This window comes from Coenobita brevimanus, chromosome 65, assembly GCF_032717465.1.
Source record: "Coenobita brevimanus isolate Jiangsu-jjx chromosome 65, ASM3271746v2, whole genome shotgun sequence".
NCBI lineage: Eukaryota > Metazoa > Arthropoda > Malacostraca > Decapoda > Coenobitidae > Coenobita > Coenobita brevimanus.
The window spans coordinates 44939740-44960798 of record NC_137018.1 but is presented as its reverse complement, the minus strand read 5'-3'; the positions used below and the strand labels follow the sequence as shown (position 1 = coordinate 44960798).

General features: G+C 43.5%; 1 protein-coding gene across 1 annotated transcript in view; it reads left to right on the top strand.

Annotated features, from left to right (window-relative positions):
• LOC145405080 (uncharacterized) overlaps nt 1-21059 on the top strand; it is a 193457-nt gene that overhangs the window by 45580 nt on the left and 126818 nt on the right. Inside the window, exons 7-8 of the mRNA XM_080276590.1 lie at nt 11105-11175; nt 15932-16012. Of these exons, the coding sequence (XP_080132716.1) occupies nt 11105-11175; nt 15932-16012 (152 nt within the window). The remainder of the gene's footprint in view (nt 1-11104; nt 11176-15931; nt 16013-21059) is intronic.

Below are 21059 nucleotides of genomic sequence, written 5' to 3'. Positions count from 1 at the left end.
TTCTTGGTCAACCCCTCATAACCCCACCCCCAGTATTAACACTTCTCACCTTCCTCACCCAATTATCATCCCCCATCCTCTCCACATGTCCAAACCATCCCAATCTACCTCTCCTCATCACAACACCAATACACTCCAGTCCCATCCTACCTCAACTCTTCCATCGTAAACCCAGCCCCTCCAGGCCTTGGACGCAGGGACGCACTGCACATCCACCTAATCATTGTCATTTCTGTACGTCTGAGCCGGCGAATATCTTCCTTCATCACTGCCCAGGTCTCACTACCGTACAGCATTACACTCCTAACACATGCTGCATACAAAGACCCCTTAGCACGTAGGGAGAGTCCTCTCAATGTCAGGAGAGGCAAGAGCTCCCTGAACTTCTTCCAACCACTTCTCACCCTAGCCACAGAGCTAGCTCCAGCCCCACCTCCAGCACACAATGTGTGTCTCAAATAACAAAACTCTTCCACACACTCAAGAGATTCACCAGCAAGTTCAATCCTTTCACGTCTGACAATCTCCACCTGCTCACCCTGACTCGCCGTACACATAAAATCAGCATTATCTCGCAGTCTACCTATGATACCACTACATCTCGTATGCACCCATTTATCACACACACTGCACAAGATGGACTTACTTCCCACACCCTTGTGGCAAACTGCACATGGCCACTCTCCCTCGTCTTTGACAGTACCGCCACCAACCCTAGATATCATCACTTTTGTTTTATTTGCATTTACCCTTAAACCCTTGTGCCCCATACCATCTCTCCACTTCCTAAACCTTTCCTCTGCCTCCCTTTCGTTCTCTGCAATGAACACCAAATCATCAGCATACAACAACTCCCACGGAAGTCCGTTTCTAAAGTCGCGTGAAAGGGCTTCAAGTACCATGATAAACAACATGGGACTCAAGACTGACCCCTGATGCGCACCAACATTTACGGAAAACTCATCACTCAAATCTCCATTCACTCTTACCTGGGTGTGAGCACCCACATACATAGCCATAACCACCCTAACCAGCCACTCCTCCAAGCCAAGCTTTCTCATTGCCCACTTCACCACCTCTCTAGGGACTCTGTCAAAAGCCTTTTCCAAATCAACAAAAACAAAATAAAGATCCCTTCTCCTACCAATATAATTTTCCTGAAGCTGATGAACAATGAATATAGCATCAGTGGTCCCCCTACCTGGCATAAACCCAAACTGCATCTCATCAGTATTCACTCTTTCTCTAATCATACCTTCTAAAACTCTCCCCATTACCTTCATTATCTGATCTAAAAGCATTATACCTCTATAATTTCCTCTTTCCAGGGCATCACCCTTCCCTTTATACACATTTACAATTACACTCTTCAGCCAATCATCTGGGACAACACACTCATAAATAATCCTATTTATCAGGTCAGTGACTAAACTCACCCCTATATCGCCTGAGGCCTTCAACATTTCGGCAGTCAACCTAGACACACCTGCTGCCTTCCCCACCCTCATCCTGCCTATTGCCTCACTCACAGTAGCAGTATCAATCAAAGGCCAAGGGCCAGACACTGGATCTGCTGGCTCCAAACCTTCCCTGTCCTACTCAAACTCCTCATTCAACAACCGGTTATAATGCTCTCTCCATGCATCTTTAATATCCTCCCTGTTCACCACTACCCTTCCTTCATCATTCTTCACACACTGCTCACCTATAATATCCCGATTATCCCTCTTCACTTGACCTGCCACCCTAAATATCATATTTTTCCTTTCCCCATGATTTAGGTTATCAAGTAAAAGTCTCTGTGACTCAGACTGCCCTGTATACCTCTCTTCTAGCCCTACGCTTGTTAGCCAAATATTCCTCTTTGCTACCGCCCTTCTTCCATTCCTGGAAAAGCCTTCTTTTCTCCTTAACTGCAGCTTCTACACCCTCATCCCACCACCAAGTTACTTTATGTCTTGGTGGTCCTCTTGTCCAACTGCATGTTACATCAGTAACTCTCAAGAAATTGTTCTTGAGGGCTCTGTACTGTTCATTAATGCCTCTGTCTACAGCTCCCTGTCCAGTCACCACTCTCCTCAACTCACTATAGAAGGCATCCCTTACTACTTGGTTTTTTAGCTTCCATATTTTCCTCCTAGGTACATAAGTCCTCTTTTTCATCACTTGTTCTTTAAGCATCATATCACAAATCAATAGTTTGTGCTGCTGCACACATTCCTCACTTCCTATAACTTTAACATCCCTCACTAACCTCCTATCGGCCCTCCTAACCAGAAAATAATCTATCGGACTGCTATTTCCCCCAGACTCATACGTAATTAACCTAGTCTCTTTTCCTAAAATATGTGTTGCACACAATCATGTCCGTTGCCTCCCCAAACTCGAGTATCCTTTCCCCTTCTGCATTCCTTAGACCATACGCACATCCCCCATGCACTCCTTCATAACCTTGCGCTGCTTCACCTACATGACCATTTAAGTCCCCTCCCAAAATCACTATCTCATCATCCCGCATACCACACACTACATGTATTAGATCATCGCAAAATCTATCTTTCTCTGCTTCATCCAATCCTGCCTGTGGAGCATATGCCGATATAATAGCAGCTATCTTTCTACCCAACAGAATTTTCACTACCAATATCCTATCGCTTACTCTCAAAACATTCATAACATATTCCACCCATTTCTCCGCAACCATCACACCAACACCTCCATATACGTCTGTCCCCCCCTGCCAAAACAACTTATAGCAACAGTCCTTCCCAACAATCTTTCTGGCTGATCCACCCCTGTACCAGACTTCCTGCAAACACGCCACATCCACCCACCTCCTACTGAATGCCTCAACGACTTCCCCCGCTCTTCCCCTCAAACTTCCCACATTCCATGAACCCACCCTCATCCCCATGGATGATTTACTGTCCTCAGGCTTGCTTTGAAACTTATTTTGTTTTGTCATCTTCAGTATTAATAAAGGGGTACAGATAAAGCACAGGTCCCAATCACTGCACAGTCCCAGGTCCAGGCAATGGATCTGGGACCCCTAGCCCACCAGCTTACCGGTGGCTGTGAGAGTAATATAAAAATTGTTTTAAAATGATGTTTAGATGGTTAAAAAATTATGTATTTACATCTTTTGTGCAAGGTAATTTTTATAAGAAATGACATGGGGAAGGTTGTATCTGCCCTTTGTGTGTGTGTCTGTGTGTGTGCCAGAAATGTGCTGAGATGCCAAAAAATTACAACAGGTAATGTTTGGAGTTGATGAAGAGGTGGGGTTTTACATGGGTGTTAGGTCATCTGGTCTCCTGTCCAAGTTAAATTTTTTGCATGGATTATTAAGTTTAGTATGCACAGTTTTGTACTCAAGCTTAATTTCCTTGTCAAGAAAGTAAATGAATAAATAATAAATGATGCATCCATAGATTATACCAGTGCACATGATTAAATATATGGTATTATTGGTGGTGGCACTGTCACAGAAGATGGGGTGTGGCCATGTGTGGTTTGCCAGAAGGATATGGGAAGTAATTCCATTTTGCAGCATTTGTGGTAAGCGGATGCTTGAGAGATGGTGGGCTATTAGAGGTAGACTGTGAGATACGTTGATTTTGTGTGTGTGGTGTGTTGGGAGGAAGAGAGAGGTGAAAAGATTAGTAAGAGAGAGTAACAAGAGAGTGGATGAGGAATTTGGAAGGAATTTGAATGTAAAGCTGAGGGACTGTAAGAAAATGTTCTGGAAAGAGGTCAAGAGAGTTAGACAGGGTGGCAATGAAGTTAGTAGGGGAGTGAATGATAAAAATGGTATATTACTAGTGGAGAAGGGAGAAAAAGTGAGCAGATGGAGAGAACACTTTAATGAATTGTTGAACATAGAGAATGAAAGTAATGCAAGTATAAGTGGCTGGGGAATGGCTGGGAGAAGGAGGGAGGTGAGAAGACAGGAAGAAATCAGTAGGATGGAAGTTGTGGAAGCAGTGAAGAAAGTCAGAATGTGGAAAGCCCTAAGAATTGATGGAGTATGTGGTGAAATACTGAAACATGGGGGAGAGATAGTAGTACAGGTATAATGGATGTGGAAGATGTGCAGATTGACCTGAGAGGAAGGTAGAGTCCCGGAGGATTGGAAGTCAGGTGTAATTATTCCCTTGTACAAAGGGAAAGGGGAAAATAAAGTGTGTGGTAATCATAGGGGCATTTGTCTTCTTAGTGTAACAGGAAGAGTATATGGTAGGATACCTATTGACAGAGTTAGAGAAATAACAGAGGAATTAGTTGGAGAAGAACAGGGAGGTTTTAAGAAGGGAAGAGGTTGTGTAGATCAGATATTCATTCTTAGGTCTTTAGTGGAAAAGTTTCTAGAGAAGGGAAAGGAATTGTATGGTGCCTTCATGGATTTGGAGAAAGCATTTGACAGGGTGGATAGACAAGGATTGTGGAAAGTATTAAGAATATGTGGAGTGGATGGGAAGTTGCTGAATGCTGTGAGGAGTATGTATGAGGGTGCTAAGGCCGCAGTGCGTTTGGATAATGAACTGAGTGAATTTTTCTATTTGAAAGTTGGGTTGAAAGGGATGTGTCATGTTTCCATGGTTGTTCAGTCTGTACATGGATGGGGTAATAAAAGAGGTACAAGGTAAGTTAGTGGATGTTGGAGTGGCCCTGGTGAGAGAGGGTGGTGTTTGGAAACTCCCTGTACTGTTGTTTGCAGATGATACTGTGTTGTTAAGTGATGACGAAGGGGAGCTGCAAGGCTTGGTGGATGAGTTTGGGAGAGTGTTTAAGAAATGGAATCAGAGGTGAATGTAAGGAAGAGTAAAGTTATGATCTTCAGGAGAAGTGAAGTCAGGGAATGTACAGTGAGGCTGGATGAGGAGGAAATGGAAAATGTGAGTACGTTTAAGTACACTCGGAAACCATAATCTCTAGCCCACCTGGGTCGGTGCCGGAGGTTAGTACAGCGACCTTTCTGGACGGCGGCCCACTCAAACTATCACGAGGTAACACACGCACGAACACACACAGTCCTAATGAACCATTCGAGGCTTCGCTCTGAGTGTGTCGTATGTTTAATCATCCTGCTGTATCTAATGTTAAGCAGTCATAGTATGGCTATATAGGTGTCATTATGTATAAGAACTGTATGTGGCATTGTATATTCATTAAATAGGGACACGAAGAAAAATTAACGTAAGTTGTAGTTACGAAAGTAAGAATGGAAAATATGGACTTTCAAACCACCCAGTGATTCGATACAATATATTCAGCATGTGTGTGTGTGTGTGTGTGTGTGTGTGTGTGTGTGCAAGCGAGACAAGGAAGTGAATTTTTTTATTCACGTGCATGTGTGTGTGTGTGTGTGTGTGTGTGTGCAAGCGAGACAAGGAAGTGAATTTTTTTATTCATGTGCGTGTGTGTGTGTGTGTGTATGTGTGTGCGCATGGGCATGCGTGCGTGCGTGTGTTCATGCGTGCGTGTGTATGTGCAAGCTTGACAAGGACGTGAACTTTTGTATTCACGTGCATGTGTTTGTGTGTGTGTGTGTGTGCGTGTGCGTGTGTATGTGCAAGCTTGACAAGGACGTGAACTTTTGTATTCACGTGCATGTGTGTGTGTGTGTGTATTGGTATCATCAGGCGACAACCTTTATACAGAAGGTTAATATATACGGTAATTAGTTTATATACGAGACAATTCAGACATAAGCTGGTCTAAGCATAGTGCCAGATCACGATGCTTCCACCACACCCCATCTATATCTTTTATTTCCCCTTCATTCGTGTAACTACGTATATGAAAGACCGTATTTAATTAACCATATATTTAAGCAAACTTAACATGCACGTTGATCAGTCACTCCTCATTTGACATACTTATAGCGTAATACTTTGACCATCCCACCTGGGCACATTGAGGCCCACCGTAACTCCCATGGGGAGTCTGACCACAAAGGGCAGCAGAGCGATCATCACTCTCAAGTGCCGCTCACATAACAGGGGAAACAGGAGTTCAGTGTCACCCGATAACTACCAGGAGGCGAATACGGGAGACTGGCAGTCAATGTTTCATCCCAGAGCGTAAGGAAACCTTAACAGAGGCATCGACGGAAGCATGGAAAAGGTTTGCTGAGGCGTATGCGGATGTGGGATTCGATATTTGGAGGTCCGTCATTTTCACCGATGAGAAATGTTTCACATCTGTCGCAGCAGTCGGGCGCCAGTGTCGGCAATTACATAATACAAGATATGACTGAAGACACATCCATGAGACATCGATAAGTTGTCGTGTAACAACCTCCATGCATGGATGGATGTGGTGGTGAGGTGTTGTTGAACATACTGCAGAGCAGTATATAATAATTCTAGAGATATCCTTTTTTCTATTGGTGCAAGCATATCCCATCCCAGACCCACAGTTTATTTACATGGTGCAAGATCGCAGCCCAATACCTACAATCCGGGCAGTCAAGCGTTGGTTTCAGGTGCACTCACAAATTATTCTATTGGACTGGCCCTCTAAAGGGGCCGATTGTAATCCAGCAGAAAATCTTTGGACTCACATGGTTGCTGAAAGTGGTGTTGAGGAGAAAACGAGGGAGACAGTGAGGAGACACGTACATAACGTGTGGGAGGGAATAAGGAGGAGGCAGAACATCTGCAGCAATCTGCATTCGCAGCACATCTCTCGTTGCGGCAAGACCTCCCGGCGGGACCAGCTCTCCGCAGTAGCCACACCAGCCGAGGGACGGGCTCGTCGTTCCTATCTGAGGGAGTGCCCTGGTCTGCCCACCAGGAGGTCGAGGCTCCAGTGCCCAAGGCTACCCGGCCAATGACCCTTCCTCCTCCACGACCTGGACCGGGGCTGTGCCATCTGTGCCGACCAGGACCAGGCCTCCCCTTTCGTGCTTCCACCTGCTGCTGCTGGAGAGCTGGGCGAGTCTATTTGCCCTTTCTACCAGGGGCAAGGGGGTTGAGGGCAGCGTCGGGGCGTTTCCACCTGAGCTCGTCGGCGCCTCCTCCATCGGCGCCGCGCTGTCTGCCCGGCTCTAGTCCCGCCCCGCCCTCTTTCGACCATCGTGCTGCCGGCCTCACCATCCACCGCCAAGCCCCGCCCACACTCGTCGATCATCGGGCAGCCGATCTCACCACCGACCATTGCACCTTCCCCTGCCTCTGCTGCCTTTCCCTCGTTCGCCAGTTTGCTGTCCCCGCTACGCTCTCTTTGAGAGCTTTTTTTCTGCAGTTTCCCTGACGGGCTCTCTGTTTGCCCGTGCCCCACCAAGTGCGTGGCAAATATCACACAACAACACACAACAAGCAGCAAGCTGGTAGATTCCATGCCCACCAGATTCCATGAAGTTATAACGGCAGATGGAGGTTGGACAGGGTATTATCCTTTGGGCATGAGATATCTCAGTGGTAGCAGCCTTGCCTCGGGATCCTGTTAAGGAATTAAATTGCCTACGACGGTGTCTTGTGGGGGGTGGCGGGGGAGGTAGCGCCTCCTGTAACCTCGTTGGGGCCACATACACATTACACATTCTTTCCTAACTCTCGGGAATTTGTCAAGGTATTTTACTTTCCGATTGTACATCACTTAACATAAACATGCTTATAATGTTGAGGCAAAAATATACATAACTCTTGGGAATATGTCCAGACAAAATATATGTTACTACAATAATCACATATGTTTACATTGTTTATGCATAATACATGTGAAAAATATTTTTGGTGTTTCATGTAACCAATAGTCATATCCACAAAACGTTCTTGTTGCGCTATGTGCATGTGTGTGTGAGATAACTAGTAACTGATCCACATTAGTTTGGTAAATAAAGATGTGAAAAGCAAGCACAAAGCCATATGGATACAATTACACGGAAGAAGGGAAATATGGATGAACCATAGTTTTGATGGAAACATTGTGTCATGGGACGATGCGCACAATTACGAATGGGCGAGCTATCACCGATGATAATTGGAAACACCCCTTTATGAAAAATCATTCCTTCTACGGATGAAGCTTGGTGTTACAGAAAACACACACACACACACACACACAAACGCTGAATATATTGTATCGAATCACTGGGTGGTTTGAAAGTCTATATTTTCCATTCTTACTTTCGTAACTACAACTTACGTTAATTTTTCTTCGTGTCCCTATTTAATGAATATACAGTGCCACATACAGTTCTTATACATAATGACACCTATATAGCCATAATACTATGACTGCTTAACATTAGATACAGCAGGATGATTAAACATACGACACACTCAGAGCGAAGCCTCGAATGGTTCATAAGGACTGTGTGTGTTCGTGCGTGTGTTACCTCGTGATAGTTTGAGTGGGCCGCTGTCTAGAAAGGTCGCTGTACTAACCTCCGGCACCGACCCAGGTGGGCTAGAGATTATGGTTTCCGAGTGTACTTGAGTAGTTTGATGAGTAAGGATGGAAGTTTCGAGGATGAAGTGCTTGAAAGGGTACAACAAGGAAGAAAGGTTGCTGATTCCTTAAAAGCAGTGATAAGAAACAGGGAAGTGAGCATGGAAGTGACAAAGTTACTACATGACAGTATTGTGATACCAAAACGTATGGAAGTGAAGCTTGGATATGTTGGAGGGACACAAGTCAAGAGTGAGAGCAGTGGAAATAAGTTATTTAAGAGGAGCCTATGGAGTCACATGGAGAGACAGACTAACAAATGAGGATGTAAAGGAGCATTGTGGTGTGAATGTTGATGTGATAGGAAGCGTTAAGAGAAACACATTGAGGTGGTTTGGCTACGTGGAGAGGATGGAGAGTGAGAGACTGATGAGGAGAGTGTATGTGAGTGAGGTGGAGGGGGAGAGAGGGAGGGGGAGGCCAAGGATGAGATGGAGGGATGGAGTGGAGAGGTATATGAGAGAAGGGAGTGTGAGTTCGGAGCAGGGTAATGAAATGATGGGGAACAGGGTGACGTGAAGGCGATTTGTTTGTGGCCACCCCGTATGGGATTAAGACGTCTGGCAGTAGATAGATAGATATAGAGAGAGAGAGAGAGAGAGAGAGCTGGATTAGATGGAGTAACATTGTACTGCATGGTAGATCAAACATTTTTGTGAATAAAATAGTCATGCCAACACTACCGATTGAACCAGAGACGAAGTAATTCACATCTTATCCGACCCCAGGGTGCCGGTACTTTTTTAATCGATGGTACAGTGAGGTTGGATGAGGAGGAAATGGAAAACATGAGTGTGTTTAAGTACTTGGGTATAGTGATGAGTAAGGATGGAACTTTAGAGGATGAAGTGCTTGAAAGGGTATAGCAAGGAAGAAAGGTTGCTGGTTCTATGAAAGCGGTGTTAAGAAACAGGGAAGTGAGCATGGAAGTGAAAAAGTTACTGCATGACAGTATTGTGATACCAACTCTAACGTATGGAAGTGAAGCTTGGGCCTTGTTGGAGGGACACAAGTCAAGAGTGAGAGCAATGGAAATGAGTTACTTGAGAGAAGCATGTGGTGTCATATAGAGAGACAGCCTGACAAATGAGGAAGTGAAGTAGCATTGTGGTGTGGATGTGGATGTGATAGGAAGTGTTAGAAGAAGCACACTGAGGTGATTTGGCTATGGAGAGAGGATGGAGAGCAAGAGACTGACCAGGAGAGTGTATGTGAGTAAGGTGGAGGGGGGAGAGGGAGGGGGATGAGATGGAGGGATGGAGTGGAGAGGTATATGAGAGAGGGGGATGTGAGCTGGGAGCAGGGCAGTGAAATGTCCAAGGGTAGGACAACTTGGAGGCAATTTGTTTGTAACCACCTCTTACGGAACTAAGGCGTCAGGCAATAGATAAGACCGAGATTAGAATATGCAACAGTGATGATGTTAGCACATCTGAAAAAGGACATTGAAAACTAGAAAAGATTTATAGAATGGCTCTGAAGATGATACGTAGCATGAGAGAGTATTTGTGTGAGGAGAGATTGAAGAATTTGAAGCTACCATCCCAATGAGAGGGGAGGGAAGGAGGAGATTTAATTATGAAGTTCAAATGCAAGAAGATTGAAACTGTTGGACAGAGAGGATCTTTTTGTGTTGGATGATGGACGAACAAGAGGTCTTGGACATAGTGAGGAAAACCATATTCCCCATAGATATTAATAAAAAAAAAAATCAATTTCCCTAGATACTTGGTATAGATACTTGGAACAGTCTAGAAGAGGAGGAGGTGGTGCAAGCAGAGAACATCCACATGTTTAAAACTGGGTTAGATAAAATTGACAGTGACACAAGCTTTGCTTAGTTCCTTCATGCTACAGCTAGGTAAATACCTCAACAAATATATTTTAACAAAGAACATCCATCCTTATGATTGTCTGGTAGGTCAGGGAGCACACCATAGGACATTTAATTAATAAACTGCTGAATTCCTGTCTGCTACTACCGGATAGTTGTGGGGAAGCAGCAGTTTCTCTGGACATGTCTGTTTCCTCAGACTCATGGTGTCTTGTGTACATGTGTGTGTGTGTGTGTGTGTGTGTGTGTGTGTGTGTGTGTGTGTGTGTGTGTGTGTGTGTGTGTGTACACCATGTGCATGTATAGTACATATGTGCACTTGTATTCATGTGTTGCTACTGCCAGATAATTTTATTCAACTTGTAGGAGACTGATCATACAAACAGTGTCTTTAAATCCCTTGCTGCAGTTGTGCTTTATTTGTTTCAGTTTTTTACCCTTGACAGTTTTAATTGGATTAGCATCTGAAGGACATCCTATATGCACTGAATGAAGCTGCTTTGTAGTAGCCAAAATAAAATAGGTAACATGTACAGTACTTGGGCCCTACAGCCATGGCTGTATTACCTAAACTGGACAAAAGTATTCAGTGTTAACTAATGGAAGACAGTTTATATATGCACCTTATTGATGGGGTTCACCGCATATCAGTTAGTCAGCCATGTGATGGTAACACCATTGGTGCCAAAGGCACACAGGTGATGATCATCCTGTATAGTAAGTTGATTTGAAATGTGCATTTATTAAAAACTGCATACCTTTATCTGGAATATTTTTGTTTCATGGTTTATGAGATTTTTGTTTTCCCCCCAGATGGAAGAACCAAAACCAGCCATGGGGAACACCAAGAGGAAGAGCTAGAGGAGGAGACTTTGGACCTCGAGGTGAGTAGGATTTTTGGTGGGAAAAAGAAATAACAACAATGAATGAATAATAGTGAAAAGAATTTAGTTAGGATCATAAAGGAACAGTGGAGGATAATGGTAAAGCAGGGTGTCTTTAAAATTAATTTTGTACTCACCTAGTGTTGGCATCGATGGGGGGTAGATACGCCCAGATACATCTTCATTGTATAGTAGTCAGAGCAGTAGGGCACAAAGCACTGAGGGGTTCACAAGGTTAGTCACAGTACTACATCAATGAGCGTGGCATGAGAGGCCCCAGACTAAGTCACAGCACCAGGAGTTAGGCACTGCGTGGGTTACAAATGCAGAGTGCACATCCGTCCTCACTGTACGGTGTCCACAGGAGAGAATGAGAGGGCAGCGGCAGGTCTGATGGGTCACTCCCACAGTGCACTGTAATTGGCTGGTGTGCTGTGGAGTTTGCCCGCACACAGATTGGGTCCCATGTCTGAGCCAGATGATACACCTCACCACTGAAAAGTGCATATTGCTGCCAATTGCTTCCTGTTTCTGAGCCCAATATTGCCTAATTATGTCAGATATTGTTTTAATAGAGCTGAACAAAAAACACCGGTATTTCATTGAGCCAGCTATGACTGTGACTGGCAACTGAGAGGTTACTCTATATCAAGGTTCGTTATAGCAGTAGTCTACTGTAATGCATTATAACATTGAGACTAAAACAATATTGTATACAACAGCCACCCCAGGCCTCACATGTTGGGCTTGCTCTTTATTTTATTCACACACACAAACACACACACACACACACACACACAGAGGCAATCAAAGGAGGCAGACGTGCGACATCAGTGCTTCGTACCTTACCATCACGGCCAGTGGCATTACCTAAATTAGTATCTTTGTATGAGTCAAGCTCTGTACCAGGTTAGACTAAATGATTTTTCATTATTAAGTGAAAAAAAAAATTTCTTCTCTTCACCCCACACACCACCTCACATGCTGCACAGATTTATTCTGTGAATACTTTGTGCGCAGCTTCCACCTCCCCCATCTGCTCCAAGTCATATACTGTATACTCAATCACTTCCCCTATCCTTTCTGAAATTCTGCTTATTATTCATTCTCTTGCAGCCTTTCTACCCTCCTTGTATAGACTGCTGTTTCCTGCCCATCTCTCCTGCTGTGTATCCAGCGCATTTGTACCTTGACTTTCACCACCACCAAGTGGTGGTCAGAGAGTCCACTTCCCAAATCTCTTTATGCTCTCACATCCAGCACAGATCTTATTCTCTCATCCACAAATACATAAACTATTATGGTAAACTCTTAGTTATCCGGCATGATTCAGCCAGTCCCCATGCTGGTTAAAGCAAAATGTCAGATATTGCATAGTACCCCCCCATCAGCTCAATATTCTGCGTCAAGCCAGATATTGTGTTGATGTCCATCTCGAACCTCAATCCTAAACTCTTTACATGAGTTAAAGATGAAAATAAAGCATAGTATATAATAAAATACTGATACAGTACAGTAACACAGCATCGCTTAGGTACTTTTTATGAGCCAGTTGATACACCACAACACCGGGTATTGCATAGAACCTCCAGTTATGTCCTGTTTCAGCACCTGATACTGCATAATTTTGTTGGATATTGCTTTAATGCAACTGAGGCAGCAGTGCCGGATATTGCTTTGGGCCAGATATTGCAACGACAAAGAGTTTACTTTATTGCCTTCTGTTCATTCAGTTCACCACCCACCTTTCTCATCACATGCCTTGTATACCTCTGAATCATTTTGTGCCTAAAGAAGATAATGGCTATCACCAACCCCACAGAGATGTTCACAAGAGCACTACCATTCTATCCACTTCTGCAGGCACACCCCACTCACCAGCTACTGCATCCACCTTCACATTCCCTACTTTTGCATTCATCTCCCCAGTCAGAAACACACCCTCACTCATCTCAAACTTTTCTATGCATTCCTCTAGATTTCCCCAGAGCTGTTCTTTCATTCTGCTCACACTGTCTTCTGTTGGTGCATATACACACAGTCACCCACACTTGTAGTCCTACTTTCAGTCTTACCCACACAATACTTGAACCAACTGCTCCATACTCCCATATTCTCCTTCCTTCTCTTGCACACAGCAGTACATACATCCTCCTTTGCCGTTTCATTCTCAACTGCTCGCACACATATACTCAGTCCATTTTCCCACTCTCACCTCCTCAAGGTATTTGGTCTCAGTCAGTCCACATATGTCCACTTTTGCATCGTCAAGCACCTGGACAATCTCTCTCTCACCTCATCATTCTCACGTCTCACATTCCACACTGAAATCCACACCATTTCGTTTTTCTGGTCCATGTTCATCACCTGTTGTCATTTCTGGTCCAAGGCATTTTGTTTGTCATCTTAGTTGCTGGTAGTTGTTTTCCAGGGAGAGGCACTAACCCTTCGCCAACCCACTTGTAGATATGTAGGGAAAATGATGGGTTGGTTATACCATTACCACCTGGCTTATTGAATGGTGTCCTGGCTTACAGGAAATGATTTGGCTTGTCACTCAATGTAGAGTCACCCAAGATTAGAATAGCATTGCAATATATTTTATATATTTATCCCCTAGGCATCGGGAATGGGTTGCCCTATCCATGTCCCAGAACAGGGATATTTTCAGGAAAATTGATTTTCCCCAAAATATATTTTGTTTCATTACAAATAATTCACAAATGACAAAAAAAAAAAAAAAACATAAAATGAGCATACTTACTCTCTGTTGGCGATTTGGAAGTGGTGGTGTGGTGTGAGGGAGCAGGTGCGTGGCGGTTGGGCTGAGCATGTTCAAGGTCGCGGTGGTGTGTTGGCGGTGGTGGTGGAGAGAGGAGGGAGGATTCTCTCATGCCAAAATAAGTGTTGATTGTGTCTGTTTCTCTCACTAATTCACAATGCCGTATGAACACAATATTACAACTAAAATAGCAAAAACACAAGAAAGTAACTAATAAAGATCGGCTTATTTTATGTTTTCCATGATATTTATTTTCTAACAGATTCATGTCTGTTTAGGTATTCACAATTATTTACACACTATTTACACATTATTTCACTGTTTTTAGTACTTCTTGACAATGTGATACTCCCTAAAGGCTGGCTATGGTCAGTATAAGTGTACTCAAGCACCCATACACTATCTCCCACACCCCTCATGGTCCCCTAGTAGCCCTCCCCACCACCCCACCCCACCCTACCTCTCCTGACCCCTACCCCTACCCCGAACCAATATCAGCTGGTTTCAAGGCCACACTTTCCCTATGCCAGCCTCCCACCACCCTCCACCACAGCCGTCCTCCCTGCTGGGCTGCCCTCCCACCCTCCCCCATCCCCACGCCCGCCCCCTCCCCTCGCCAGCCAGTGTGACCTTGTGCACCAGCCATGCCGGGACAATACTCTGAGTCCATATGGCACGCTATGAATTTCTAACATGCCAGCAAAAACTTAAAATGTTATATGAAGTGGACTGGCGCCTAGGGGTTAATCATTACAGTATCTGTTTGGTTCAACGGTGTTGACTGGAATTACGTATCTCATTTAAGGTATAACTACAGTGGTCTCTCGCGTTTAGTGATTTAATTAGTCTTGCTAAATGCAAAGTGTATTTTATATGGGAAAAATATCAGTTAGTCTGCGCTCATCCACCAAGTCTCTCTTCTGACCCCCGATTTTAAGTGCTGAAAATGAAACACGTTGTATTAGCAATACATTATACACATACAGTACCATATGGTTATACATCTATTGACCAGCAAAAAACGCCAGATGCTCAGCACTGTGAGAGAAAAAAAAAGCACCCAAGGTCGCCAGATGCTCACAACAATGATAACAGTGGCGGTTTGGTGGCGGACGGTCAAGGCATTTCACACCCCACATTGCCAAACATGTAAGACAATCGTTAAATGCGCGGGATTGGTACTTTTTCTAACCTATCGCTAAGTTGAAACACGCTAAACGTGAGGGACCACTGTACTTCTTACAGTTGAAGTTAGAGCCCAAAGGATGAAAAAAGGAGGGGAAAACAGGAAATAGAGAGAGAGAGAGAGAGGTTTACTTCAGAAGAAATTATCAAAATACATAACGGACTGTTAGCTAAAGAGCATCGAGAAGGATCCCACATCAAAGACCAAAGGCAGGTAAGGTCTTGGGCAGCTGCTGGATTGTAAGCACACAAGTGGGACCACAACAACAGAACTGGTGCCAGGGAAATGTTTCAGACAGGTGCTTGACTGAAAATAGATGACGGAAAAGTGCTCACATTCAGCACAAGCACGCCACATAAATTGAAGATGCAGTAATTAGGAGCAGAGCGTAAGGATAAAGTGTGTCTGGTCAAAGTTTTTTCAACATCACTATGACTTTCTTTTTTGTCAGAGTGATTAAGTTATAGGGATCTAATCCAGGCTTGGTTTAGAATACTAAGCAACTTGGGCATTGAACTTTTTAAACCTGCAGATGGAGATTTATACCTTAAAGCCTGCAATGTCACTTAAGACTCCATTGCTACTCCATGTTCTAAATATGGCTGATAACAATACAGGCTTTCCAACTTCGTAGTAAAGAGAGAGAGAGAGAGAGAGATCATGTCATGGTGGGTGGGTAGGTAGGTTTGTTTACACAGAAACCTACCATATTCTTATATTCTTCTCTCTCTCTCTTGCTTTTCACTGTGCATTTCATAAGCACCTCTTCCATGCCTGTGATTTTTCAGGGGGTGGCCGTGGGAGAGGCCGGGGTGGAGGCTGGTGTGATGCAGGCAGTGAAGGGCCACAGCGCTGGGATGACATGAAAGGTCAGAATCCAGTGTAGGAGACATCCACGAATATAATGAAAAGTGTTCCAGACACATTCTAGATTTGGTATATTGAATTATTTGGTATCAACTGTGGACTGTGACATACCTTTGAAGAAGTGCCTAAGATTATTGTGACATACCTCGTATGAGTGAGAGTTTCAGCTTTGTACACAAAGAGTCTGGAAGGACCAGCAGCATGCAAGTTTTATAGCATAAGAGATGATCATCTAACTCCATCTACAAGGTTTACCCCAGGAACTAAGGAATAGTAGACCTTGTCTATAACAGACTAATTGGAGAAAAGCCAGGTTTGTTAAAGTCAAAAGTTTGTTAAATCCGAGGGTTCCCCCATCGGGTGGGAATTCAAGCACATATTGAAACTGAGTGCAGTATCATATTCTAGTACAGAAAATAAAAACTGTGCCCATTTTCCACCAATGTGATCCATAGTTTTGCCCTTGTGCAGCTTATTCACATCCGTGTCATAGCAGTTCCTCATGACTAGTGCCGTATTACTATACTCTCTTATTACAACTCAACAGTCACAATGGAGAAAGGGCAATATTTACGCCAGGTTGGAGTAAAAACAGTAGGAAACATGTATTGCAACTTGTTGCACCCCATTTAATGACCATTGTTCGTTATAGCTGGTAAAAGTTTGGTGGGCTCATATTGGTAGGTGAAGGGATCTTTATTTTGTTTTTGTTGATTTGGAACAGGCCTTTGACAGAGTCCCTAGAGAGGTGATGAAGTGGGCAATGAGAAAGCTTGGCTTGGAGGAGTGGCTGGTTAGGGTGGTTATGGCCATGTATGTGGGTGCTCACACCCAGGTGAGAGTGAATGGAGATTTGAGTGATGAGTTTTCCGTGAGTGTTGGTGTGCATCAGGGGTCAGTCTTGAGTCCCATGTTGTTTATCATGGTACTTGAAGCCCTTTCACGTGACTTTAGAAACGGACTCCCGTGGGAGTTGTTGTATGCTGATGATTTGGTGTTGATTGCAGAGAGTGAAAGGGAGGCGGAGGAAAGGTTTAGGAAGTGGAGAGATGGTATAGGGCAAAAGGGGTTAAGGGGAAATGCAGATAAAACAAAAGTGATGATATCTAGGGTTGTTGGCGGTACTGTCAAAGACGAGGGAGAGTGGCCATGTGCAGTTTGCCACAAGGGCGTGGGAAGTAATTCCATCTTGTGCGGTGTGTGTGATAAATGGGTGCATAAGAGATGTAGTGGTATCAGAGGTAGACTGCGAGATAATGCTGATTTTATGTGTACGGCATGCCTGGGTGAGCAGGTGGAGATTGTCAGCCGTGAAAGGATTGAACTTGCTGGTGAATCTCTTGAGTGTGTGGAAGAGTTTTGTTATTTGAGAGACACATTGTGTGCTGGAGGTGGGGCTGGAGCTAGCTCTGTGGCTAGGGTGAGAAGTGGTTGGAAGAAGTTCAGGGAGCTCTTGCCTCTCCTGACATTGAGAGGGCTCTCCCTACGTGCTAAGGGGTCTTTGTATGCAGCATGTGTTAGGAGTGTAATGCTGTATGGAAGTGAGACCTGGGCAGTGATGGAGGAAGATATTCGCCGGCTCAGACGTACAGAAATGACAATGATTAGGTGGATGTGCAGTGCGTCCCTGCGTCCAAGGCTTGGAGGGGCTGGGTTTACAACGGAAGAGTTGAGAGGTAGGATGGGACTGGAGCGTATTGGTGTTGTGATGAGGAGAGGTAGATTGAGATGGTTTGGACATGTGGAGAGGATGGGGGATGATAATTGGTTGAGGAAGGTGAGAAGTGTTAATATTGGGGGTGGGGTTATGAGGGGTAGACCGAGAAAGACAAGGGTCGAGGTCATTAAGTGTGACCTTAGGGTTAAGGGACTGAACAGGGAGGCTGCAATGGATCGTGCAGCGTGGAGAGCCGCCATTAGGTGACCAAGGCCGACACATGCAAGCATGTTGAAGCCTTTAAAAACGAAACGATTCGTTAAATCCAAAATCCAGTACAGTATATGGGGGTTTGCTATAGCGAGGGTCTTCTGTAATTACAGTACCAGTAACAAAACTCATGCAGTTCATAACCCATTTGTTATAATGTTAGCACCTGAGGAAGTTTGAAATCTGCTTAAAACAGCTGGCTTATGATGCTGAGATTTACTGGAAGGTTAACAGAGGCCAAGGGAAGAGAAGGGAGGTGAAATATATTATGAAAAGTGGCACAACACACACAAGTTATTATACTTTGAGCTGACCAACAAGACACTGAAACTTTGACAGTGCTCAGTCCCTCTCAGGTCGTTTCTGGTTTCCTCCTGGATGAGAAACCACTGACTTCATATTTATGGTGCGTTGAGCAAAAATATTTCGTGGTTAAGTGTGTCATGCCATTCCCAAGATGTTGACTTGAAGGATTTTTGTGAAGATTGCTAAATTCACAAAATGACACCACCAGAATTTTGCAACTACCGCTTGCCACTGTCCGCAGCTTAAGTATCCGTATGCTTGTGATTTTTTTTTTTTTTTTTTTTTTTTTTTTTTTATAGGGAATTACAGAGCTAAAACAGTTATAGAATGGCAGTTATTTAATTGTGCACCAAATTATCACAATGTCACCAAAGTTTAGGTTTTGCAGTCATATGAGTAACTGAAACTTCATGAGCCTTCTAGGTAATCAGAATATCGGAGTCTAACTGCTTAGTTCAGCAGTACACACAATAAACAATATACAAGTGTACAGAGTGTGTGAAATAGTCTGTAGTGTCAGGATGTGAATACTGTAAAATGCCTGTTAGTGTTACATCTATGTTGGTAACCGTGCTTTTGTGCCACGTACTAGTGGCATTTCTACTGTCATATGCAAAATAAGTACTATACACTTCTGTTATTTCAGTTCAGATTCAAGTGCTTTATACCTCATTGTGGAGGGCAATAATCTCTCACATATTGCCTGAGATATTTCCACAGGGAATGACATGCTAATGATGAGTAAATATGGTGACTGATGGTAATGTTGTTATTAAGTGTTCCAGGAACAGTGTGAACCACAAGTATTAAAACATGATGTAATGACACCACGACTGTGTGTGTTCTTACCTAATTGTATCTTTACAGGAATGAGTCAAGCTCGTATTGTCCCATGTCTTAAACTATTTTGTGTCGTACATATCCTTAAATTTATTAATTGTTTTGGCACACACTATTTCTCTCAGTAGTGCATTCCACTGATCAATTGCCCTATTTGGGAAACTAAATTTCCTTACGTCTTTATCGCCTCTCTTTTTATGCAGTTTTTTACAGTGTCCTCTTGTTGATGCATCCCCATAGGCTATGTAATCATTTATGTATATTTTCTCCTTCCCTGATATGCATTTATATAGCATAATCATGTCTCCTCTTTTCCTTCTCTCCTGTAGTGTAGGCAGATTCAGTTTTTTAGTCATTCTTCGTAGCTTAGATCCCTTAACCGCAGGGTGTCATTTTCGTGACGTCCAGGTGCAGTGGATCTTACCGCGGGGTGTCACTTTTGTGATTCTGTGTTATTTTGAATTTGCCCGGCCTTTCAATTGGTTGCTTGTATCATCTGTCTGTACTGCCAGTGTCCAACAATAGTCAGTGCTGCTAATGTCATCCATATCCCACTCATTGTTGACAATTTAGCCATTTCTCCCCGTTCTGGACTCCCCTCCCTACCTCCCCTCCATTACCCTCTCCTCTCGCCTGCCCCAGCTGTGCCACGCTACGCAAATCTTGCCCGGATTTTTCCACTCATTTCGTCCATTGAAATGAGCCCTATGCCCTATTCTTATACAAAATAATATATATAAAATAGAAAAAAGGTAATTGATAGTGCCATACACCTGGAATTGGCTAATTATCACCTGGCAACACCCCACGCGCACTCATTCGCTAATTTTCGCTGTTTATTTCCCCTTGAAATATGCCGTATGACCTGTTCTCGTAATAAAAATATATATAAGAATGGAAGGGAGAAGCCTAAGTGATATTTACATTCACCTGGAACTACCTAATTTATTATGTATTGTCTAGTTTTCCTGCCAGTCATTTCGCAGCATACAAATTAGCAGCTGTCACCACGCTGACGTTGTCAACCTTTTGCGACCCCATATCCGCCTCATCATTCAGTTCAGTGTTGTCTCCTGAGATGAAACCACGTTGCACTCGCGCCCCTCCATTTCCTCTGCTTCTAGAGGGCCCTGTGACCTCTGCCCCTATTAAACCTTGTGTGGGAAGGGGTAAAGGACTAAGTGACTCTGCTGTGGAATATGAAATGACTAATTTATTCATGATAATGATGGACAGTGACTACAATCTTTCTGGTGAATCGTGTGATGAGCCATTGGAGGAAATGGTGATAAACTCCCAGTACGAGTGCTGCAGTGTGGCTCCAAGGGAAAGGAGCCCGTAGTTACTGCAAATGACAGTGTATACCATAGTGTAAATAAAATAGAAATGTAAATAATGTAAATAAAATAGAAAATGTAAATAGAAATGTAAATAATTACTAATATAAGAATATGAGTACAAATACTTGGAGTAATGACACGTGAATGCTTTGCTTTCTACGCTAGCTTACTGAATGAGAGAGTGAATGCTTGGAGTGAAAATAAACTACTATTACTGAAGGAAACTTATGGATAAATACTGTAGATACATATAAGTGTAATAAAGTAATAGGAATATAAAGTGTGAGTGTGTTTATATATACCGGGTATGACAGAATACCAGCGGGGAACAAGTGTGGGTGGGAAGCTTGTAATTTACATTGCTTTCACAGTGGTGGTTATTTTTTTTTTTTTTTTTTTTTTTAATGGATTCCAAACTACTTGAAAGTTATAGAATAGTGTTTCTAGTGATAACATCAGGCTGTGGTAATCATATTACGGGGTGTCGGGAAGTGTAAAGTGGAGACTTTGTTAACCAACTTCAGAAGTCTCCACAAGTCCTACGGTACTCGACGAAGGCTCATCAAACATCCCAGGAGAAAGCTGAAGGTATGTGCGATATGCATATGTAATTATAATATTCTAGGACTAATAACT